Source organism: Protopterus annectens, chromosome 11.part0, assembly GCF_019279795.1.
Source record: "Protopterus annectens isolate FY-2018-M chromosome 11.part0, PAN1.0, whole genome shotgun sequence".
Lineage (NCBI taxonomy): Eukaryota > Metazoa > Chordata > Ceratodontiformes > Protopteridae > Protopterus > Protopterus annectens.
In genome coordinates, this window is record NC_056745.1 from 1,099,872,940 (window position 1) to 1,099,899,503 (window position 26,564).

The 26,564-nt window shown below is 41.4% G+C and overlaps 1 protein-coding gene across 1 annotated transcript in view; it reads left to right on the forward strand.

The window, feature by feature from the left end:
• EPS8 (epidermal growth factor receptor pathway substrate 8) overlaps positions 1 to 26,564 on the forward strand; it is a 2,217,981-nt gene that overhangs the window by 1,155,845 nt on the left and 1,035,572 nt on the right. Inside the window, exon 4 of the mRNA XM_044087279.1 lies at positions 23,219 to 23,295. Coding sequence (XP_043943214.1) covers positions 23,219 to 23,295 — 77 coding nt within the window. The remainder of the gene's footprint in view (positions 1 to 23,218; positions 23,296 to 26,564) is intronic.

The following is a 26,564-nucleotide window of genomic DNA, read 5'->3' on the forward strand; positions in this document are numbered from 1 at the left end:
AGGATGAAATTATATAGACACAGTGTTGCTAACAAGAAGGCAGCCTTGCAGATTGTAACTACCTATTGAGCTAGCGTTTTTGGCCTTGGGAAAAGCATTCAGGACTTGCTTGGAGCTAATCAGAGTAAGTGGAGTGTGTTTGTGTGTGGTAATAAGTTAATAAGGAATGTTGGGAGGGATAGGTGAGTATGCTTAGAGCTGAATTTGTCCTGTAGTAACATTGGCTATGTCTGCAGAGGACAAGTAAGTGGTGGTGGTGTTGTCTTAGCTCTGAACATTGCTAGGCATTATTTCTCAGGTTTCTGACACAGCTGAGTAAAGCTGTATGGTTGTCGATAACAGAGGAATCAGTTTCCAATTCATACTTAATTTTGGGAGATTTAATTTTGTTTCTGAATTCTTCATTGATCTTCACAAATCCATCTCTATATGATGGGGTATTAAGTTTGCTTTTACAGGCTATAAGTTACTTCCTCTTGTTGTGTAGCTTGTTTATACTATGGTTATACCATAGGAGTGTATTCCTCAATTTGATATTGTATAGATGTCTTATGGGGACAGATACCATGATGCATGCTTAGAGGTGGGCATAGAAATTATCTGCAAATGTGGCAGCATACAAGATGGTATAACTGAGGTGATGAGAATGCTTAAATTTCATCGTCATCAGCTAGCTGTATTAGGTTTGCCTTAAGTGAGTGTTCTGACCAGTGACATGGTTATTGTAAGTCTTGAGCGTAGGATGGCTATATTGGTGAGAACCAGATCCAATATTTTTGAACCCCTAGGCTGGACTTGAACCAGTTTGTGTAAGGACTTTGTGTTAATGATGTCCAGGGATCTTTGTGCATATTTATTTAAGGTGGTGTAGTTTTCCAAGTTAATGGAAGGATAGTTGAAATCTCCCAAGAGAATGGTGTTAGGCTCGATAAGGAGGTATTTCAGTTTGTTTAAGTATCCCTCATGGGCTGCAGAGACATGGAGGGGGTACAGTAGTTGGCCATGATATGGTGTGGAATTCTATTGACCCTGAAAAACATATGGAGAAATTCAAGGTCATTGTCCTGGTATACAAGTCTTTAGGTGAGATGGCTTCTTGGGAGTAAAGACATGCCCCCTCTAGTAACACCATCATTTTGCAGTTTGGCGGAATGAGTGGTAGGCACTAAAACCGTGCATTGTGGAGTTTTATCACTGTTCAAAAATAATGTTTTAGTGCTACCACTGTTCAAAAATAATGTCTAGTGCTACCACTGTTCAAAAATAATGTTTTAGTAACTACTCAGGCATCTATATTTTCAAAAGTTAGGAATGACTGTAAAGAGTGTAATTTCTTGTTTGCGCATGTAACATTGAGCATTACTACCTCTATAATAGTTATTTTGCTGGACTATGCAAGTAATTTCAGAAGATGGACCCTGCCTAAAAAAGGTGCAGTGGGGGAGGAAAAAGTCCTGGCCCAGCATATGGAAGCTATGAGAAAAGTGGTGCTAGCCCTCCCTCATAAAGCAGCCAGGGATGTCAGTTTCCTCCCACACTGATATACACTTGATCCCTTTAGAATGACACCAAAAGGAAACTGAAGTTAGTTCTCTTTTGTTTTGTTTGTTTTGCGGCATTGTTTTTGATGATGGTAGGATACTGTTCAATACTAATTTCACACCAATTTCAGGTGTATATTCATAGAGCTCCATCTTGTCCCAGTTCATATGATCCAAGGAGGTATGTCTCAAGTCATTCACTCCCACTTGCTCAATGACCATGTTATATATATAGTTAGGGTGAAGGGACTTGAGGGCCCTTGAGATACTGTGGACCCTGGCACCTGAGAGACAGCTAACCACTACTGTGTACTTGATGTTCTTCGTCTCACATTGCTGCAGTCATAACCTGCGGGTAGTCCGCTGTCCTCGGTCGGCCCGAATACCAAAGAGTTAGGCTGGCGTCGGTCATGGGCGCCCGGAGATGACGTCAATACACAGTAGTACTTAAGCGCATGACCGACGCCATATCCTCAGTCTTTCTTGCCGCGTGGTCCAAAGCAGAAGCAGCGTTTGCAAGTGCCGTTCGGCGTTCTGAAATTTTCAGTTTTCGAGTTTCAGACCGAAGACTAGTTGGGCTAACTACCCCGTTGGGGAAAATTTTTGTCTTTTCTTGCCTCAGTTAATCCGGATGTCAGAAAAAGTTAATAATTGTATTTCTTGTGGGAAACAGATACCTCATAGGGACTGTCATTCTCTCTGTATTCCTTGCTTAGGGCCTGAACACGACGTAGTCGGGTGTCGCTTTTGCGCTAGATTTAATAAGCGCACCATTAAACGCAGATTAGACTGTGCTAGGCTTGTTTTCGGTGGCGGTGTAACTACAACATGCCGCCGGATCCACCGACGCCCGCCACCGCAAAAAAGCGAAAAGATAAATCCTTAAGGTCTAAACCGGAGGAGTCGTCCGTTGCGGACGCCGGTTCTATGGAATCTACGGTTGAATCTGTGGATCCAACCGAAGTCTCGGCTGAATCCCAGGGGGAACCTTTACTTTTGCAGGAGTTGGCCTCTCAGGAGTTAGGTCAGGCCGAGGGTGCTTCTCAAGTTACTGTGGTTCCTTCCTTACAAAAGGTTATTAGGCCTTCTACTTCAGTCACTAAAGGCCCTGCTAAGGCTAGACCTGGTATTTCTGGTACGGGCCACAGCCCTGGTTCTTCGGCTCTGTTCCCAAAAAGCATATGTTGAAAATGGCAGAGGATTTGATTACCTTGATCAGGGGTTCTATGCCCCCTCCAGAGAAGAGGCCTAGGGTGGAGACAGATTTAGAGGGAATGGAACATTCCTCTGATTACTCTGAGTCCTCAGCTGAGGATATTCAGGATTTTCCTCCCTATTCTGATTCGGATGCAGAGGATTCCTGTCCTCCTGCTTCACCTCCAGAGGATTTTTCCTTTTCTGAAACCTTGCATTCCATGAGGGAGCATTTCAAGTGGGAAGGTCAGGATTTTTCAGATTCTTGTAAGAGGCTTAGGGAATTTTTGTTTTTGCCACAACATAGACCTTTGGCTATTCCCCCTGTCTTAGATGTTGTTCAGGATGTCTTTTCTGAAGCTTCCCTTAATCCTGATTCTTTACCCCCTGCCCCTGTCAAGCCAGACAGGTATTACAGAGTTCCAGAGGCACATAAATATTTGTATAAGAGCCCTAGAGCTGACCCAGAAACTATTATTCAAGGGCCTAAGGGTGTCAGGGCTTCTGTGGTTAAGAATCCAGTTCCTTTGGATAAAGATTCTAGAGCGTTGGATAGGTGGGGTAAAAAAGTGTACACCTCTTCTACGTTAGCTATGAGGGCTTTAAATTGCCAATTCCACATGCTGAAGTATCAGAACTTTTTGTTAGGTCAATTAAAATCTAAAGTAGATGCTTTATCTGAGGGTATAGAGTGTAAGGAATTGCAGGACTTGGTTCATGCTTTAGATCAAGTTGGTAAACATGCCTTGCATTGTGGCTTCGATGCCCTTCAGGCTTCTTCCAGGGTAGCTGCTACTGGTTCAGTTATTCGTAGACATGCCTGGCTTAAGGATCAAAATTTGTCAGAGCATGTTAAGGCTCGGATTTTGGATGCTCCCCTTCAATCTGAAGTTCATTTTGGTTCCCCTGTGGAGTCAGTTTTGAAAATGATGGAAGACAAAGCTAAGTCTATGCAGACAGTTAAGGAATTTTTGCAAGTGCAGCCCCCTAAGTTTAGCAGGAATTGGCCTGCAAGAGGATGGTCTTACCCTTCTTCAGATTTTCAGTCTAAGGGCAGGTCTAGACATGGTAGGGGCAGGGCAAACGCTCAGGGTTCTTTCAGACCTAGGACTTGGAGTTCTCCTGCACAATCTTCTGGTGAGGGAAGGGGTCAGCCTTTTCATAAACAGACCCAATGACCTGTATCTACAGCTGCCGGATCCTTCCTTTCTGGCAGCTCCTCTAGGAGGAAAGTTGGCACTTTTCAAACAAAATTGGCATTTGGTCACCCAGGACAAATGGGTGTTGGACATAATAAATCAAGGCTACAAGTTTTATTTTCACACTTTTCCCCCTTTCAAAGGCATACCAGATGTACCTCCTCAGCAAAGGCTGGAGGCTCAAGAACAAATTTCTTTGCTTTTACAGATGGGGGCTATCCAGGTGGTACCTCCGTCAGAAGAAGGCCTAGGGTTTTATTCTCGTCTTTTCCTAGTGCCAAAGAAAGGAAACACTTGGAGGCCAATTCTGGATTTGTCCATTCTCAATACGTACCTAGACATTCCAAAGTTCAAGATGTTAACATTACAACAACTTCTGCCTATGCTAGGCAAAGATCACTGGATGGTAACCCTGGATCTCAAAGAGGCCTATCTTCACATTCCTATCAGGCCCAGCTGCAGGAGATTCCTGCGTTGGCTGGCACTTCTCATTATCAGTTCTCTGCATTGCCCTTTGGTTTATCTACTGCGCCCAGGGTGTTCACAAAGGTTCTGGCTCCTGTAATAGCTTTCTTAAGACTGAGGGGAATACAAATTTATCCTTATCTGGACGATTGCCTGATTCTTGCTCAGGACAAAGACAAGTTACTTCAACAGCTACAGTATGTAATGGCAGTTTTAAGGTGCCTAGGGTATTCTGTGAACGAAACAAAGTCCAGTCTAGTACCCTCTCAGGACATGTGCTTTCTGGGTGTGAGACTGAATACAGCCTCTCAGATGGCTTTTCTGACCCCGGACAAACAAAGAACTCTTCATCTATACTTCCAGCAATTATCAGTACTGTCCGGGCTGACTGAAAGGACAGTCCTTCAAGCCTTGGGGTTCATGGCATCTTGCATTCTGGTACTTCCCAATGCCAAACTGCATATGCGGAAGCTACAATGGTATCTCAAAAGTGTATGGACTCAACACTGCCACGATTTGGACACTGTCATTCCGATAATACTTTGCATCCAGAAGGAATTCTTGTGGTGGGCACAGGAATGTCACCTAAACAAGGGACTCTCTGTGACCCGACCAGAGGCGAGTCAGATCTTAACGACGGATGCCTCAGACCTGGCTTGGGGAGCACACTTCAATGGGAAATGGATTCAAGACACGTGGCCTCCCAAACTACAGCATTTGCATATCAACATGAAGGAGATGTTAGCAGTCCAGTTTGCCCTGATGGCTTTCAAGGGCCTACTTCAACCAGGACAGGTGTTGATACAAACAGACAACACTACAGTCATGTGGTACATCAACAAGCAGGGGGACCCATTCTTACCCTCTTTGCAGACAAGCTATGATATTGTGGGAGACTGCTCTGGGTTTGCACATCACTCTTCAGCTCGGTTTCTGCCAGGAGCACAGAACTCCCTAGCAGATGTATTGAGCAGACAAATTGTGGATCCCCACGAGTGGAAATTGGATCCTCAGGTATTTCATCAGTTGACAGTGGCTTGGGAACTCCAGACATAGATCTGTTCGCTTCTCCTCTAAATTTCCAACTACCAAAATTTTGCACAAAATGTTTCACCCAAAAGCTTGGAAAGTGGATGCTCTATCTTTCAGTTGGAACAACCTTCACGTCTATGCTTTTCCTCCTCTACCTCTCATTACCAAGGTTCTCTTGAAGGTCAGGAGGGACAGACCTTGCATGATTTTAATAGCACCAGATTGGCCACGACAGCACTGGTATCCTCTGCTGAGGAGTTTAATTCAGGAGCCTCCTTGGCCTTTGCCACAGCTTCCTCACTTGTTGTCCCAGTCAAGCAGTCATTTGCTCAATGTCAGGGTGCAGTCCCTGCATCTAACGGCCTGGCGTATTCTGTTTTAGAGCCTGTGGGTTCTCAGCTTCCTCAGCAGGTTTTAGATGTCATCTTGGAAGCTAGGCCAAGCACTAGAAAAGTTTATGCTGATAAATGGAAGAGATTTTTTCTTTGGAGCACAACAAAGGGCTTTGATGTCTCTGTACCTAATCTGAGTTTTACTCTACAGTACCTTACTGAGTTACTAGACAAGGGTTTGTCATTTTCTTCTGTGAAAGTTCATGCTGCAGCCATTTCTGCTCACTATGATTGTGACCCTCCTTTATTTTCTCACCCTTTGTTTAAGCAATTTCTTAGAGGGGCAAAAAATATAAGACCCCCACGTAGAGCTCCTACTCCTTCCTGGGATCTCAATTTTGTGTTGGAGAAGCTTACTTTGCCTCCTTTTGAACCTGCAGCTACGTCTGACTTAAAGTTTTTATCCTAGAAGACTGCCTTTTTGTTGGCCATTACTTCTGCTAGAAGGGTATCTGAATTGCAGGCTCTCATGGCAGTTGAACCTTTTCTAATCTTCCATAAGGATAGAGTTTCTTTGCGTACTAACCCTACTTTCATGCCAAAAGTGATTTCTAATGTGGCCTTGAACCAGTCTATCCATTTGCCTACCTTTTATGCTGATCCCCAAAATAAAGGGGAAAAAATCTTGCATTCTTTGGATATACACAGGCAGTTACGTTATTATTTGAGAAGAACTAAGGAGTTCAGACAGACTCAACAGTTATTGTTTCTTTTGCTTTGGGTACACAAGGGAAAGCTGTTTCTAAGCAGACTATTTCAAAGTGGATTGGTAATTGTACTGCTTTTTGTTATTCTCATCATGGGAAGGATGTTCCTGCTGGGATTAGACCTCATTCCACTAGGGCTACTGCCACTTCTACTGCTTTTTTGAGGGGTGTAGCTACTAAGGATATTTTGGAAGCAGCTACTTGGAGTTCAGTTCATACTTTTACTAAACATTACCATCTCCCTCTTTTCTCCAAGTCCAGGGCTGGGTTTGCCACTGCAGTCTTACAGGGCATGTTAGCAGCCACTAATGCTTTTTAGTTTGCCAGCCTCCCTTTTCCTTTGCTTTGGGATTCTACCCACAGGTTATGACTGCAGCAATGTGAGACGAAGAACATAGTACAGTTTTGTACCTACCATAAATGTAGATGTTCGAGGATCCACATTGCTGCAGTCCTATTTTCCCTCCCTCCTTCCCCTCTTGGGTTTGGGGGTGTGGTTATTGTTTGTTGTTATTGTTATTTGGGGATAATTATTATTTTCTCCCTTTGTGGCTCTGGCCTTTTCCTTATAAGGCCTTCTGACATCTGGGGCAAGAAAGACTGAGGATATGGCGTCGGTCATGCGCTTAAGTACTACTGCATATTGACGTCAGCTCCGGGCGCCCATGACTGACGCCAGCCTAACTCTTTGGTATTCGGGCCGACCGAGGACAGCGGACTACCCGCAGGTTATGACTGCAGCAATGTGGATCCTCGAACATCTACATTTATGGTAGGTACAAAACTGTACTTTCACCCTAGTGAGTGGTTATCTGTGTGTCCTACTATGGAGTCACCTATGACTAAGACATTAGCTGGTGTCCCTTGCTGCCTTAAGGGTTTTGGTGTGCAAGTGGAGTGATCCCTTATTGCAACTGTGCTTTCTGTAGTGTCTATGTACAGTGTTTTCCTGTTAGTGTGGATTGAGTGTCCTGTATGTTACACAGTGGCGGCTGGTGACTTCAAATCACAGGGGGGCTGCAGGAGACAGCTGAATGGGTGGGGTCAATGGGAAGGGGTGTGGTCAACCATAAAGGGGAGGAGCTATGCATAAAACCACAAAAAACTAACTTTAATTAAATACGCTGCCCTGGGTGGCAAACCATCATTATGAAAGTCCAATCAAGACAAAAATAAGTGTAGAAGAATAAAAATATTTCAATGCATTGGCTGCATGACAGCTTACTTAATATCTAGATGGAAACAAAAGGTTGTGAGGCATGAAACAATAAATTACTTTTTAAATACATTACTGGAATGCCAGTCAAAATCAAGTATAGGAAAAACCAGAAGCACTCAACTCAAACCACTTCTCCTTGCACTGCAGTTCTAATTATAATATATTCAGCTTTATTAAAGTACCAAGTAACATGCTGAAAGTAGAAATCTATGTGATGCCCCACTTGTAAAAATGTTTCTTATCCAAAAAGACCTGCTGCCTGACAACTTGTTTCATGGGAAAACATGATAAAAGTAAAAATGAAAAGCAAACAAGAAACAAGCTCAAGATACATTGCTTAAAGGATTACTGTACAGGTTATGGACCACACATGATTGGCATTCTGTTTAGTTTACGGGTAAAGTCTGTAGAGATGACTGGAAGTCTCCAACAAGTGTAATGAGCTTTTTAAAATAATGGAATCCTGTCCTTTAATACCAAAGGCTTATACATTACCTAGTCAAGTATTCTCTGCATGGCAACAACAGAAAGGCTTTCAATGTTGGCAATTCTTTAACAGTATGCTTATTAAAGCTTACTTGCATCTTACGATGTCAGACAAGCTTACCTTATGGTCATTAAAGCATTGCTACTTAAACACAGAGCAACAGGCACTTTGAGTAGTAAGCATAAATCTGAGTAATAAGCATAAATCAACAGTACAAAAATATGACAAAAACCAGGCCATTCTGCAAAATCAAGGACAGATGAAAAGCCACTGTAGTACTTATGCAGTGTGTCCTCCCCATCCAAGGTAGATACAACTACTCCTTGCCTTGCTTGGACACATCCAGAGTCACTACATGGGGGAGTGGGGTGCAACAAGCATGTCACAATTTGAAATCTCTCTGGCTGACTGTGATGGCCCTGACACATTTGTCATACCTCTCAACCTCAAGAGCAAGAAATCTGGACAAAGCCATACACAGAAGTGGGACAAAGGCCCAAAATAAGGACAATTTTTAAATATTGCTCTAATAAACTTAGAAAGATAATAGAATAGGTCTTGCATTAGTATGAATTTTCTGAAGGGTATAAAATCTGAAACTCAAATGTCTGTCATTTTCTAACTTCAGTCTTTAGTGATTTGTCACTAATTTGCCAAAAAACACAATTTTATGAAAAATGGACCAAAAATGTGATGCAAAAATATAAAATAGACACACAATACAGCTGCTACCTGTCAAAGGGGGGACACTTTAATATTAGTACTGCTACCTTGAGCAGCTGACAAAATAAAAGAATCTGCATGCATTTCAAGTAATCTATAACTTTGATTATTACAGTTATTTCTTAATTGTAAACCCTCCATGTTTTCTTCCAAAATTGCTATTTTGCGGAGGGATTATTAGGGGGAAGAGCAACATTTTGAGCCAAAAATTGGGGACAGTTGAGAGGTTGGCTATGCCTAATTCTATAAAGCAATTTATTTGCATGTACCTCTCAACCAGTTAATGCAGTAAATCTGAACAAGGCCAAATATATTGGGGGCACATATAAACAGTACTAAAAATTGCTCTTGTATAAATTGAGACAGTTGATAGAACAGCTCTTACTTTAACATGCATTTTCTGAAGGTTATGAAGTCTGAAACTTATTATTTAGTGACTTCTGGCAAATCATTTAGGAATTAAAACTACAAATTTTATGAAGAACAAACCAAAAATAAGAAGCAAAAATCTATTCATTCTTTGAAAATCTGGACAGTTGGGAGGTATAGTTCAGCTGGGCCTGTCTGAGTTTGCTGCCCTTCCCCTGACAAAAATGGTTGAATGGAGCCTCTGCAGCCATTCCAATGAACCATTACTTGGCTATTTCACTCCATTTACCATAAACACTAATGTGCATACTGCTTTACTTCTATGATGAGTTGGACTTCATTTGAAAGTTTTATTTTGTATTTTACAGCACAAACACTAAGTCATCTGTTAAACAAAGCAATGCAGTCTCACAATGAAAACTTAGCATTAAAACTTCTCTGCCCTTGAAACTCACATTCATTGAAACAGCATTGAAACCCACATTCAAAGAAAATACATTTTGCCAGTGGCAGATAAAGATTAATTTTGGGCTGTTTTCAAATCATAGGCCCCTTGCATATGAAACATACATGTGCTCTTTGATACACCTTCCTCATTGTACTAAAATTATATTCCTTGTACAATACAGTACACTTGTTAGAGGGTGTTTTAAATTTGTTTTGAACATTTTACCAGTAAGCAATGAAACAAACCATATGCACCCATAATGGCAAAACTGCCCAGTTGAGAACATTTATCATAAAAGTCTACTCAGACTTCCACAGTCCACCATTATTAGTAAATATACACAATTCTACAGTCCACCATTATTAGTAAATATGCACAATTCCACAGTCCACCATTATTAGTAAATATGCACAATTCTACAGTCCACCATTATCAGTAAATATGCACAATTCTACAGTCCACCTTTATCAGTAAATATGCACAATTCTACAGTCCATTATCAGTAAATATGCACAATCTCAGAAGTAAGTCATCTAAATAATTCCACATTAAAGAAATCTGTAACTAATGAAGCGGTTGCTGCTAGCAATCACCTTTATATTTCATGGTTTCATCGAAAAATAAAGTGTCTGTTGCCCCTCAGGAATAAATTGCCTATATTACATTAAAAATGATAAGCTAGTAAGAATATTGCAAGAGGAAATGGATGGCAAACTGATAACGAACTCATAGTTAGTATCTTCACCAAGGAGAACATTCTCAGTACGGCAGCATCCACCCCTTGTGGGAGTAGAACCCACAGCCTTCTGCATCAAAAGCAAGTACACAATCTGTTGTGCTATAGTATTAACTAGGCAAAGCACTAAACTTCTATTCCCCTGCAGCTCTCATCTCCTTGTAAAATCTACTCAATACTCAACTGCATCTCAACTTCGCAGCTCAAGAAAACTGGAAAAAGCCAAAATGAATTGGGGGGGGGGGGGGGTCAAAAGCCCAAAAACCAGGGACACATTAAACATTGCTTGTATAATCTTGGAAAGTTGCTAGAATTCAATGTTGTGTTGCCACCATATATTTTACTACCAAGGTCCCTGAGCAAAAAACAGTCAGAGTAACATACCACTCATACATCAGCTGCTTTGTAAAAGAGAGGAAGACTGAAACTTAAATGGCTATCATTTAGTGAATTCAGTTCTCACCATAGCTGTCAACCTCTTAGTACAAAACACCTGGACAAACCCAGTAATGAGGGAATACAGCCCTCAAACATATTCAGTGAATTCAGTTCTTGCCATAGCTGTTAACCTTAGCATAAAAACCTGGACGAAGCCAATAATGGGGAATACAGTCCCAAAAATAGGGACAAATTTAAAATATTCATCTTATAAACTTAGAAAATTGCTAGAAAAAAAGGTTGTGCTACTATGTATTCTGAAAAACATGAAGTTTGAAATTCAAATGCCGGTCAATTTTACTGCAGACAGAACAAAAACAATTTTCAGCAGAGACGCAGGGATTAATACTGCAGACACGTCTTTGTAAAATGGCAGGGCACCAGAGCAAATCCACACAAACACAGGGAGGAGATGCAGACTCCACACAGAAGCCACCCCAACCAAGAATCAAACCAGAAAACCTATAGCTGTGAGGCAACAATACTACCACTGCACCATCAAATATGCAAGGAATTAAACATTCAGAAACCTGAAGTCTGAAATTCAAATGCCTGTCAATTTTACTGCGGACAGAACAAAACCAATTTTCAGCAGAGAAGCAGGGATTAATACTACAGACACGTCTTTGTAAAATAGCAGGGCACCAGAGCAAATCCACAAACACAGGGAGGAGATGCAGACTCCACACAGAAGCCACCCCAACCAAGAATCAAACCAGAAAACCTATAGCTGTGAGGCAACAATACTACCACTGCACCATCAAATATGCAAGGAATTAAACATTCAGAAACCTGAAGTCTGAAATTCAAATGCCTGTCAATTTTACTGCGGACAGAACAAAACCAATTTTCAGCAGAGACGCAGGGATTAATACTGCAGACACGTCTTTAAAATGGCAGGGCACCAGAGCAAATCCACACAAACACAGGGAGAAGATGCAGACTCCACACACAGAAGCCCCCAACCAAGAATCAAACCATAAAACCTATAGCTGTGAGGCAACAATACTACCACTGCACCATCAAATATGCAAGGAATTAAACATTCAGAAACCTGAAGTCTGAAATTCAAATGCCTGTCAATTTTATTTAACATTTGTTAATCAGGACAGTCTGACTTGGAACAAAAACAATTTTCAGCAGAGGCCCAGGAAGAAATAATGCAGACATGTCTTTGTAACATGGGAGGACACAAAAGCAAACCCACACAAACACAGGGAGAAGATACAGACCCCACAAAGAAGGAACCCCAGCCAAGAATCAAACCTGAGAACCTGCAGCTGTGAGGCAACAATGCTACTACTACACCATCAAATATCAAGCATTAAAACATTTACAAACCACAGATATTATGAGGAACAGATCAGATCAAATATGAGGCAAAATTCTGCAATTTTTTTACAAATGGTGGTGGGTAGGGAACTCAAGTCTTTAACACCTGCATACAGGGTACAGGGTTCAAGCCTGAGGTATTCCCTACCACACCACCATGAACACCTGGGGCATTTACACACACACACACACACACACTTCAGATAATAAATACAAGTATAGCAAGTACCATACACTTACCTGTCCGTTCCACTTCAGATAATAAATACAAGCACACACCATCAAGTACCATCCAGCTAATGTCCTGCCCTCGCAATACTCCAAGACCCGCGAGATCCCTGCATTCAAAACTCCTTCCCGAGACTGTTCTGTAAATCCTGACTGCTGCTGTTGCAGTCTGGTCCAGTCGTCCCACATTCTCCCAGCGAGTCTGTGCACTTTAAAAGTGCACAGATGCCTGCTTGTGTCCCCCTATGACTGCGGGACTGCCGGAGCATGGACAAAGATAGACGCGCAGTAGTCGGGACTACTGCGCATGTGCGAAGTCCGCGAAATTTAAAAACATTTTTATTTCTATTGTTTATTTCTTTTTGATTTGAGGGGGCTGCAGTCCGGCAGTCCAATAGCACGGGCCACCCCTGATGTTACACCTTCATCTAGGAGGACTTTGTGATTTAAACGGGGACTTTTTAAGTACCTCAGAGTAAGAAGGCCCACTTGTTTGTCCAGGACATGGTGGGCATGGTTGTGTGTGGTGCATGTCAGAAATGACAACATGCTGGTTACATTTGTATTTGAAGAGAGCTTGGCCTCCAAAGTTGGTTGAGACTTGCGCATCTCACATATGGAATCATTTAAAAGAACAAAAGAGCTGTCTGTTCTTACATTGCCTCAGTGTTCCTTTCACAATCAGACTGGAAGAAGCTGGTGAGATAAACTGTGACTCCTTAATTTTATTGTTTGGTGAAATAGTACTAATTACTGCTAATGAAAATGAATTCGTAGAAAAGGTCTACAGGCAAGCTCACTAGAAAAAATGAGTCATAGCTCCAGTTACAGTATGATGCTTGCAGTATCAATAAATGAAGGGCACAAAGGTTAGGAAAAGTGTAAGAATAACTGACAGATATGTGAAGCAACGACTGCCAACTTGGCTCTATGCTACCACTTCAGCTTAGTAACAATGAGTTGGCTCAAGTACCACCACAACAGTTTAACACAGTGAGACAATCTACAGCTGTGACTGGTTTCAGGTTCAGAATGCTAGCAGCGGACAACAAATGAGGGAGTGCAAAAGAAACTAAAAGCAACCGCAGTAAGTAGTAGATTCTTGAAGACAGCAACTATAAATTGGCTTAGATGCACAAGTTCAGTTTTAGTAAAAATTTACAGATCGCAGAAAGGATTAGACTTAGGCTCAGAATGCCCACAGCTGGCAAAAGTAGTGAAAGATAAAATAAACCGTGTACCTACATTAAGAAGGAACTCAACCCTGAGTGCTCTCTGTAGGTATTTTTGCTATGAGCAATAAACGATTTATCTGATGTCGCCAGTCTTCACTTAATCCTTGACTGTGGGCTCAGTTCGTTATCTTGGAACCGAATTGGCCGTTATTCCAGCTCACACTTTCCAAAAACTCTCGAGCTTAGCTTTACTCATAGTTCTCCGCTCAGGATTACCTCAGATCTTGTTTGTCTCTTTTAGTGCAAGACACATTTTCTCCTGTCATCCCTCAAATGAATTAATTTCCTTAAAACTGTAAGTGTTTTTTTCTTTGAAAACCTTAATTAGTTAGTCTCTATCTTTATTTCACTTACCCGGTTCCTCTCTAGGTTCCTTGCTTAACACTTAGTGTTATTCTTCCTACTACCATCGTTGGTAGTCCCTCTTTCTTTCTCTTTTCTCTATTAACCTGCATGGCAAATCTTCAGTACCGTTGTTGGTACTTTTTCTGTTTAACCTTTCTATTTACCGCTACAGTAAACCTTGTGTACCATTGTTGGTACATTTTTTCTACCTAACTTTGCCAAAAAAAAAAAACTTGAACTTAGGTTCATAGGTAGGTACTAGGCTATCTGCACGAAGGCATTTATAAGCCTAACCAGAATGTGTTGGCTTTCGCCGTCCCCTTAGATTAGTTCCCTGTGCCTCTGTCCAGCAGAGCCACTGAAGTGATCCCCCTGGGTAAACTTTGTTTCCCATCCACTTGTCAAGGTTTCTCTTGAAGGGTGCTAGCAAGGAGCTCTGCCTAATGTAGATTGGAATCTTGTTCCAAAGCATGGGAAGTCTCTGGGACAGGAATCTATCCCTCCAGCACATCCTATTTATTGTTGTGGTGAGGTTTAGATCCCTAGAGCGTGTGGCTCGAGGGGATAAGGTTTTCTTTAGGTGGAGCATGTCCATCAATTCTGGGTTGGACATGGCCTTGTATGTCAGGCAGAGATCACCTCTGAGCAGGCGGTATGCAACCGACTACAGCTGGAGTTTCTTCAGTCGAGCTGCATAGGGCATCTGTTTGAGGCTAGTGATCCTCTTGGTGAGGTACTTCTGTGGTCTTTCCAGCTGTTGCAGGTGTGTTGTAAGGTATATCCCAAATGGGGCATTGTACTCTATGATGGGTCTGATGAGTGATGAGTAGAGGGGCACAATGACCTCTTTTGATCTGGATGCAAACCCTTTTGTGATTAGGTGGGCCACATAGAAGGATTTTCTAACCACTTTGGCAATGTGATTATCAAAGGAGAGATTACTATCTACTTGGGTCCCCAGATCCCTTATTACGTTTTCCATATTTAGGGGACTACCACATATGTGGTAGTTTGTAGGTACTTTATTTCCAAAGGGAATAACTATGCAAATGTTGGCATTTAGCTTGAGGCCATAATTTTGACACCAGGTATCCATCTCAGTGAGACCCTTTTGGAGGATGTCTGCGTCAGCCGGTGAGTCAATTATAGCCCCTAGTTTGCAGTCATCTGTGAACTTGGTCAGCCATAGTCCTCCTGCGCTTGTCTGTAACTCTGAGAAGTATATGCCGAACAGGAGGGGTCCTAGGACTGAGCCCTGGGGAATGCCACTTGTAAATGGTTTAGAGTCAGACATAGCTCCCGCAACTATCACCATGTGGGTTCTGTCCGTGAGCCAATTGGCAACCTGTCTTGTGACATAGGGGTTTATGTTCAGGCTGGTGAGCTTGTCTATAATACCAGAATGGGAAATGGTGTCGAAGACCTTTGCGAGGTCTAGGTAGGCTGTGTGTACCACCTTTCCCTCGACTATAGCCTTGGTAACTGTCTCAAAAAAGTCCAACAGGCTTAGGAGGCAAGATCTGCCCTTAACAAAGCTGAAATGGGTAGGGTCCAGTGTTTGGAGGTTCCCAATGTCTCTGTTATTGAGTTCCATGATGATGTGCTCTATAGCTTTGCAGACCAAGCTAGTCAGGCTTATAGGGCGATAGTTCCCAGGGTCTGTTGTAGCTCTACCTTTGTGCAGTGGAATAACTATTGCTCTGCACCACTCTGTGGGTATGTAGCCTATGGAGAGGCAGAGTTTGAACAGTGTGTTTAGGTGAGGGGTTAGTTCATCTTTGAGCTCATGTAGGACGCAGCCTGGGACACTGTCTGGTCCCATTGAAGCTGTGTTTTTGGCTTTAGAGAGGGCTATTTTAACCTGAGTGTCTGTGATTTCAGGGGCTCTACATTCTTCTGGTATGGTTATGGGCCCTTTTGGGGGTGAGAGGGGGGTGAAGTTTGCACTGAACCTGTCTGCTAGGATGTTGGCAATATCAGTTGGTTCAGTGTATTTTGTGCCATTCTGCACTAACTCTGAGCAGATCTGAGCATTGCCACTTAGATTGTTGACATAGCTAAAGAATGCCTTTTGGTTATCTTTGGAGTCCTTGGCAAGTTTTCTTTCAAAGCTCGCCTTGGACGGTTTTATGAGGAATCGTAGTTTCTTGCTGATACTGATCAGGGATGTCTTCCCTTCTTGGGATTTTACTCTTTTCTGTACTAGTTTCCTCCTTCTATTGTATAGCTTGTTTATGGCAGGGGTCTACCAGACGAGTTTCCTTTTCTTGGAGGAGTGAGTCTTGGTTTTGCTTGGGATAGCATGATCCATGCATTCTTGTAGGTGCCCGTAGAATGCATTAGTAAAGGATTTTGCAGCTTGGACAGTGTTATTCTTTAGCATGGGGGCTTTGAAACTTTCCACCTTGTCTTACGTAAAGTGAAGTTTGCTTTTGAAAAGTTTTTCACAGTAGTTTCCTTGTTTGGGGGTGGGGGCAGAATGTGGATATCCAAAGTGATTTGTTTATGGTCAGATCTAACCAGCGAGGGGTTGACCTCCAGTGTGGAACACGGGTCGCCCATGTTGGTGATGGCCAGGTCCAATATGTTGTCACCTCTGGTGGGAGTGTTGACCAGTTGTTCCAGGGCATTTGAGTTTATAAATTGTAGGAAATGTTGGGCAAGGGAGTTGGTACTTGAGTAGTTCTCCCAGTTAATGTTTGGTAGTTGAAATCACCCAATATTAGGGTGTTTGGTATGACCTTTGTTACCCTGTGTTTCCATAAATATGGAATCTGGGTCCTGGGACATGGTGGGTGATCTGTAGCAAGCTACAATTTGAATTGCAGTTTTGCCTGTTAGTTGCACGTGGATAATCTCTGAAGCATTGTGCTGTGCCACTAACCTGGAGGTGTAGGTATCCTTGATGAATATGGATACTCCCCCACATTTTGTATTTCGGTTCGGGTTCTGCAGCCAAAATGTATGGTATGAGTTGTAGCCTGGTAGTGCTGGGGTGCTCTCTGGAGCCTTAAGCCAGGTTTCTGTTACTGCACATATATGGGTATTCTCCATACTGAGGAGTGCCTCGAGTGCGTGCATTTTGAGGTTTAAACTTCTGGCATTGAGTAGTATTACCCTCAGATTTTTGTTACTTGTGCTATCTATGGTGGTGGATTTGTCTTTTGAGCCTTGCCTAAAAAAGGCACTATGGGAGTAGCAAGAGCCTTGGCCAGTATTCAAAAGCCTAAGGGTGACCGGTGCTAGCCATCTCTAGCGAAGCAGCATGGCTTGTCGAGCATGTCATCCCAGGCAGACAGACACTGGATCCCCTTTGAATGACACCAGAAACTTAGCCAATTGTTGAAATTGATATTTTTTTCTTTATACCATGGTATCACTCTTGGTGAGGGCAGGATGCTACTCAGGGTCAGGGTCATACCAGCCTGGGCTACATGATCAGAGAGCTCTTTCATGTCTCTCTTCATGTAGTCCAGGGAGGTACGTCTCAGGTCATTCACACCAACATGGACAATGACAGAGTCATATTTGTACTTGTTCTGGAGTGACCTGAGTGCTTGTGTTATGTGGCGGATCCTGGCACCCGACAGGCAGCTAACAGTAACCTTCTCCTTATTCAACCTAGTGAGGGGGACGTCAGTGTACCTGACTATAGAGTCACCCATTACTAGTATGTTGGGTATGTTATTTTGCCTTGAGGGCTGTGATGGCATTGCACACTGGTTTTGTGAAGTATGTGTTTCATGGTTTGTGTTGGGGGGTGGAGGTTGCTTAGATGTCTGCTTTGGAGGGCTCTGATGCTTTTGCAGATTTTTATTTAGAGCCTCCGATTATGTTTTCGTGTATTTACGTGTGTTTTTTGCCAGTGCTGGTTTAATGGGTTTATGTGAGACTGGTGGTGTGATGCCAGTATTTCCCTTCTCCTCTTGACTGTCTGATCCAGTCTTGGGTTGAGAAAGCTTAGCCTCCAGTTTGGCTGTATAATTGCATCTCTCGCATGTATTAGTGTTTGGTGGTAGGAGGAGAGGGTTGTCTTTGTACATGAGGTAGTTGTAACATTGCCTCAAAATGCCCAGATTCACCAGTTGGACTGGACAGTACACCTGAAACTGCCCCTTGGACATGCCTGGATAAGTACAGTAAACTGTTTTACTGAATGGCTGGTAAGGTCGAATAGAGAGCCTTGTCCTTCTGTAGTGCTAAGGTTTATAAGTGCTTGCTATGAGTTTTGAGCAAGTGCCGGGCTGAGAAATGAATGGCTTGAGTGCTTAAGTTGAAAGTTTGTCTAGTTTCAAGGGAAAAATTGAAGAGGAGACTTTGTGGGCCGGGAATAGTTATACCCTAGCTAACTGGCGCTGCCCGCGATGCAAAACCGGGCAAATGCGGTTTTTATAGCACGGAAATGAGAGAGAGAGAAATTAGCCCAAAATGGCCAATAAACTGCTACTTTCTGGGCTGAAACCACTCCTACAGGGACAGATAGGCTGCTCAAAGCTCCCCTCTCTCACAGTTGAACAAAGAAACTTCCTTCTATCCAAGTAAGGTATGGGCAAACACAGAGATTTGTAACACAGCCCTGAATTCAGCAGTAACCTGAACACTGGACTATACTAGCTAAGAAAGGCAGGAAACAAGTTGTTGTATCTTTCGGCTTTTCCCGGTTAGGGGTCGCCACAGCAGAACTCCGGTCCGCTAATGATTGGCAGTAGATTTTTACATACAGACTTGCCAGGCCTGATGCACAGCCTTCAATGAAGGTACGCCCATTCACGCATGTCTCCACACAGAAGACGCTTTAGCTGAGAATCGAACAGGACAATGTCTTACTGTGAGGCGACAACGCTACCGCAGCACCACCACCACAGCAATAAACAAGTATATATATATATATATATATATATATATATATATATATATATATATATATATATATATATATATATATATATATATATATATCTATATGTAGTTGTTTCAGAAAATAAAGTAGATACAATCAAAAAACACTTTAAATGCGTATAAAAAGATGCTTATTGTTGTATATCTCAGTTCAGAGTTGTAGTCAATGCCCCTAGTAATAAAGCAGGAAGAAACACAAGTACAGTAAAAGCAGATGAATAAAGTGCAAATTTATATATATATATATATATATATATATATATATATATATATATATATATATATATATATATAAAACAATAGAAAACGAACAATCTAATTTAAACAAGTTACCCAATTAACCAGAAAAAAAAATCAAAGCTGAACCCTGTTCCAGCAGTCTTCAATCAGACAAGTTCTAACTGCACACTCCCACTACTAGGGTGCAGGCGAACCTTCTCCAAAAAAGATGGCCTGGATCAGTGCTCAAGTTATGCAGGTAAACAAAGCTAGATTCAGCAGGCCTGAATCTGGTCCTATGCTACAGTAACATGGCGCACCAATTTCAGAAAGAAACCGTTCGAATAAGCAGGCACAATAAGCCTGTCACCAGAAATTCCCAGCTTAGAAGGGCAGAATCCAGCCTCTCCTCCTACAAGAGTGCAGACCACAAACCTTCTTTTTTTTTTTTTTTTTTTTTTAACATTTGTTGACCGGGAATGTCCGACTAGGTTCCACAGAGCCTGTTTTCAGCGGAGGCCCGGGGAGAAATGCTCCAGATGCATGTCTTTGGAATGTGGGAGGAAACCGAGAGGGGGAGGAAACCACGCTTAACACAGGGAGAACATGCAAACTCCACACAGAAGGCACCCCAGCCGAGAATCGAACCGGAAACCCTCTTGCTGTGAGGTGACAATGTTAACCACTGCACCACTGTGCCGCCCATGTTCTTAATGTAGAATAATTGGCCTGAAGCCCAAGTGCTTAAACCAGAACTAATACACTTTTAGAATAGCGGACACTGAGCTTTCAATCAGCAATTCCCAGCTTAGAAGGATGTAAGCTACCTGTCCTGCCACCACAGTGCAGACCACAAACCTTCTTAATGTAAAACAACTGGTATGAAGCCCAAGTGCTTAAACCAAAAGACTTAGAATAACAGTTACAATTTAATCAGGCAACTACCAAGCAGCAATAAGTGCAGCAGAATAAATAAAACTGAGTACTTTTAAGAAGAGGCAAAAGCAAAATAAAGTAGGTGGAAACACAAATACAGTAAAAGCAGATGAATTTTTTTTTTTTGTTAGTAAAGTGCAAGGAGAGAGGAAGGAAGAACCTAAGTGGGTTGGCCTTCTCAAATCTTCTCTCTGTATTACGTAGAGTGAACACTAGACTCAAAATATGATCTCACTGTATTCAGTTAAGTGAGCAAATGAGATGGACTCAGGAGGAGTGTTCAGATAGAGACTTACAGGAGGGGCGGGCAATTCGAGCTACCAACACCAAAACAAGAATACGGAGGGTGGGTGGGGAACAAACAAGAAGAATAAGAAGTACAGTTGTAAAGATTACAGAGATATTAAATCAAAATGCAGACAAAAATGAGAATAAACACATATTTTCTCAGTATCACAGCCGGCAGTAGGTCAGTCTGTCTGCAGCAGCCTGAGCAGCAGGTATATCTTATCTTCACTTTCCTTCCTTCTGTTTGTGTGCATGTCTTTTGTTAGGGCAGAGACGGCTAGAGGTCCTTCTGGCTTCAAAAGGTGCCGTACGTGTCAGAGGAAATTGCCAAATTCTAATGGGCACACACACTGTATCTACTGTCAAGAAGGCAAAAAAAATTAAATTTAATACTGCTTAAGGTGGCTTTTCTGTGTGTTTTACTGAAAGGCAATTGCAAGCTTTACTCACTGTCACACGCAGACTTTGGTAGAGGTCTTCGCAGTGGTTCAAGGTGATACAGGAGTCCACTATAGATGACTGGAAGCAGAGGCCCAGATGCATACTACAGGTCCTGCAGTAAATTTTCTATTGCAGATTGACTTTTGTATACCATTGCTACGTTTTGTACAACAGTAATGGATTCAGTCCATTTTAGCTGCAGTAAATAATGGCTTACTTGGTGATATGCCCTAAGAAGACATTGGTTTTAAAATTGTTTGACAAGAGGATTTGGTAAATCCCAAGTAGTTTGAACTAGAAGTATATTTTATCTGAATTGAAATAATTCCCATGTATAAGGTGTGATTTTAATGTATTGCAGGGAATACTGGAGATTTAATGTACTCTGCAGAACATAGTTAGAACTGACAAAACAGTGACCTCAGCACATGATTAATGCTAATAGTCTGCAGTCGATTTTATTTTAAAACCAAATAGAAATGTTTCTGCGAATGTTGGAGGTGTGATGGGGGAAGAAAGAGGTAATTGGGAACATATTTTCTGGGAGTGTAATGAGTTGGCAGACATTAAAAATTCCCTGCAGACTACTCTATCAGAAGTACTGGGTGAGCAAATTGGTATGACTAAGGATATGATTTTCTGACCTATGACAGAATCAGAATTGCCTAGACATAGTCCATGCTGAGTCTTAATATGGCGATTGCCAAAAAAAAATGTTTAGAAAATGGAAATCAAAGTTTAAAACAACTGTGCTAGAAGTGATGAATACAGTGGGAGAGATGGGACAACTGGAAGTGGGATCTTTGGAAAATGCCCCTGCTCCTTCCCCACATAGGACCCTCCTGTATCAAAACCCACCTTCTAACTCTGTGCATCATCTCTGCACTCGCATCATTTGCCCTCCTACTCCTCCTTAACCTACAAATTTTGTTAATAGTTTATTTCAACAATTTCTCATCCTCAAATGTAATTCACTGTTAATGACCCTTAGACTGCTCTGTTGCTAGATTTTTACTACTATTATTGTGGAATGCAAAATTTCAGTTGTAATTCACTGTTAATGTCCCTTAGACTGCTCTGTCATTGATACTGGAATTTTTCTCCCTGGGCCTCCACTGAAAACTGGTTCTTTTTAGGCCCAGTTGGCTTCCCGGGTTATCAAACTGAAGTAAATAAATAAATTAAATAAAAGGATGAGATCTAATTAAATAGAAAAAAAATGGAAATTGTGGGGACACTACATGCAGAGGGAGGAACGAGGTTTAAAAGAAGGCAGGATTTGAATGAGCTATGTAATGTTTGATTGACAGTGACTGGATATATAATATTAGTGATGTATAATGTTTGCAACTAAACTTATGTCAATACGGTTTGTTTTCATTTATATAAATGTATGATTGTGTGATAAGTGATAATTTAATAAAGATGTTTCTTGTTTAAAAGAATAGAAATGTTTCTGTTATGTCCAATTGAAACCGAACTGCTCTAAACTAAATGTGATGGATGCAGTTGTATGAAACTACTATGTTGAGATTATTGCATATGCATCTTGTATCTCATAAGAGATAATATTATGTAGCTGCATGTGTCTACATTTAAAACGGTATTTCTTTACAGGGGTGGAAGCCTGGTTTTACCCCCCCCCCCCCCCAGCTGTACATTATCATTCTGAGGTGACTGCAACTAAGAGAAAGAGCAATTGATTACAAAAATAAATAAAATGTGACTGCTTTCCCATCAGGATGCTGCAGTCTTGGAGTCCCCATGACTTAGCCTACTTGGAGCCACACATCCATTGTTGCTAAGGTATGTGGCACACACAGAGGTATCAGAAAACACTGCACAGAGCAGCAGTTTGAAATGAGCAGTCCAACACGTGCATGTAATCAATAGAAATTAAACTAGTCATTTAGGAGAAACTTGCTTGATTCCTTTATATGCACAAAGGATCCAGAAAAAGATAAAAAAGAGCAGGAGGCCCTTGTTACAGCAGACTGGAAATGCATGAGGGGATAGTATGAAACGGCTTAATTTGCAAAGTGTAATGTATTCAGGGGATGCCATACCACAGCTGGTCACAGACTCGTCAAAACTCATTATAGACAGGTTAATCAAAGTATGAACGGGCTGAGCATCAAGTAAAGAGAGAGAAGAAACGGGGCTTTTCTTGATTTGTTTTTTTTTTTTTTTTTGCCTTTACTGGTGATTTATTTAGTGGGAAAGAAAAGTTTTGATGAAGTTTGAGCAGTGACATATATTTCCTGAAGTTGTGTATAAACATTTATTGTGTAATACAAAGGAAGCAAGTGTATTGATAACTTGTTTTAAATATCCTTTTCTTGCAGTGGATTTGGTTCTGAAACACCACCTATGCAGCCTGGAGCAGATGGAAGCACAAAAATGAATGCTAAAGCACTTTATGGTAAGTGATGCCTTCTTTTCTACTTTATTTTATGCACTAGGCTGTTAGGTATAGTGTGGCACTCTGCTGTAACATGACTTGCCTGAGCCCCATCATGCCACACACTATCTGTCATGTGTTTAACCCTTTTGAGCCAGCATCACCAGCACTACTTTCCACACTACTCATAATGAGACCTCCTCAAGAGAGAGGTGGCAGGTGATCTGGGTAACTGATACTGCTGTTAGTGAAAGAAGTTTGCTTTCTAGGTTTTCAGTCTAATTTCCTACATGTTGACATAAGTTACTGTAATCTGGCCTGCAAACATTGTATCTTCCCTTTGCTCTGGGATGGTCACACCTACCTGCCTCCGCTGAACAGCAAGCCCAACAAACAGTTGAGACAGTATTTGAACTCTGGTCACCTGAGATGCAGTCAGGCTTTATCCATCTGAGGCTCTAAGGTGGGTAAGAAATGCCTCTTAGTGCATACAGACAACCAGTGGAGCCTATGGACATAGATGTGATACAAGTAAAATGTTAGATTCTTACTAAGAATACAAAGAAACATTGTGCTGGCTTTTGTGAAGTTGCTGTACCCTATTTTCATATAGGTATTTGCAAAAGTTAGTAGCTTTGCTCCTTTAGAACTCTTATGTTTCTTTGCAGAGGTGGTAGATTCAAAATGGCAATGTACAAATAAGAATATCCTTTTAGTATTTTCGCAGCAGATGACAGTGTTCTAGAGTCTTTTTTGTAGTTCAGATGTTCTGCTTTTGATGTATCTGCTTTTACAGTTTCCAAATCAACTGATATCTGCATCTTGTAGTATAGTATCTGTGGTTCTTCTGTTCAAATCACAAAATCCCCGGAAAGTGGTAACCATTACCTGGTGGTATATATTTGGTAACATCTAGTGGGAACCTCCACTTGCCAAATCTTCAGACCAGTTTTGTAACTCCCTGCTAACCACTGGTCCTACTACAGTCAAAAGCAATATAGTAGTACCCCCTTATATACATTTTTAATAGCGCATTAAAAACTGCCTGTGTCCCTGATATCTAGAAAGATTTGCTGTGATCCTCCCCTCATGGAAGGCCATTTGAAAGACCCCAGTAATTACAGGCTCCTCAGTCTTGTGTGACGTCATAAAATCACCACAGAACTTAAGACAGATATGGTAAACCTTCTTCCCTGTGACTTAGTACAGTTTTATTAAGAATAGCTCTTGTGCAGTTAACCTCACAAATACAGTTCCCATTGGACTGGCTGAGATGTTCAGCACTATACGTCATGAGAGATTCATGCATAAACGCAGGGATCTAAAGGCAATTGAATCACAAATAAACTGGTCTCACGATTGGCTGTGTTGCCTTACACAGCAGGTAGATGAAGACAGACTCCTATGTTTACCATCTCCTGTCACTCGTGGTGTCTCGAGATTCCACCTTTGGGCAACTGCTTTTTGGCATGTTAAAACTGACTCCAATATTTAGCTCAGAAAATATATAAAAATGACCACATTGTTGATGCTCTTGATGTCACCACTTCCATTCAAACAGAATTTAGCATTGCACATGCATGGTGCAGTAGAAATGATGACCTTGTTTTCATTGTCAAAAGTTGTGGTATACTGGCACTTATCAAATCATCACCTGTATTTACTATTATTGGGCAACAACTAAAATTTGGCAAAATAGTTAAGACTGTGGAATCCTTGCAGATGGCTACCTTTCATTTGATATTCATAGAGCCACACAATAAGCATGTGGACCTGTTCACCTGATCCTCCTGGGGGGTTGGCAGCCAGTAGCGTAGCTATGGTGGGGTGAGAGGTGCAACTGCCCCAGTTGCAAAGTGTTTGGGGCCTCAATCAGCCAATCCAGATTGCTGTCTAATGCAGTATTGTTTTTTTTTAAGCTGGTAATGCATTTATGATCAAATGTGAGCACACTGTGTGTGGTCTAAACTGTAGCAAGCAGTTTGCTGCAGTTTAAAAGTTTAAAAAAAAAAAAAAAAATCTCTGTTTTTGTTTAAGTAAAACCTGAGCACTGTAGTGCTCCATGCAAGCAGGGCATAAACTATAGGAACTGTTTGCAACATTTCTAGCAGTCTACACATAGAAGAAGACTTTCTTTACAGAACAGAGGTTTGGGTTTCCATACTTTCTGTACTTAACCAGATACATTGAAAATACCTTTCACCATGTTAAGACTCTTCACAAAGCTGACAGCATTATATTTTCTATTGTATGTCTGGTGATGGTAAGGGTCTTGTTTTGACCATGAAGTATTAATTTTCTTCTTTATGTAGTGATACACCACTAAAAATATATATATGACCAGAAGATTTGCTGTCACTTAAGGTATAAGAAACCAAGGCTGAGTCTCAAACCTAGGAAGGCAGTTGCATCTGATTGACAGAAAAGCCGGAAAGCCAAACGTCTAGTGAACAAGATGTGGGCTTAGATCTCCCAAAAATATTTAAAAGAATAATACTAAGGAGGATTATATGCTGTTTATAGCTACATTATATTCTAAGCCTCTGTCTGTCAGTGATGGTGTTGGTTTAAAAGGGAGGATGCAGAATAGTGTTTTCAACATGTTTGGTGTCAGAATGCTGCAGTAGCCATCAGTACTGTTTGAAGAACCATAACATTTCCTCTTGCTGTGACCTTGTAGTTTTATAGTTTTTTTCTTGTAAATTTATTTATTTTTTTATAATTTCTTATATTTGTAAACTATGTAAGAATAAGTAAACATAAAGACACTGTGAAAATGTCAAGTGTTTTGCAATGAATGAAGATGCAGTATCAATGGCTTCTGGTAATGAGTTAGAATTATTAGATAACTACACCAGTCCTACCACATAAGTGAAATTTGTGATTGATGGCTTTTCTTCTGTTAAATCCACAGAAAAGTGGTTGACAGAAACACTAATAATTCAAATAGACAAAAGCTGTTCCATTGTCAACAGTGACAGAAGTTTGTGGCAGAACCCCTGTATGAAGCAAGTAGAATCCTATTGTTCCACACAATCCTGGTTAAAAATCACAGGTAAAGAGTAATACGTCATCAACTTCTGTTGTGAAACTGAAAATCTTGGTAGAATAGTAAAGAAACTGTTATCTCTAGCTTTAGTGACAGTATCTATAAAGATTAGAAGTACAGTGTTCGTACTATGGGAGGAATGGAAGCTGTGTTTTGTGGGAGATAAGAGATGTCCTTCTATATCACTTCTGCAGTATTCTTCATCTAAGGGATCTCCTGCCAAGGATAGCCCAACATCCAG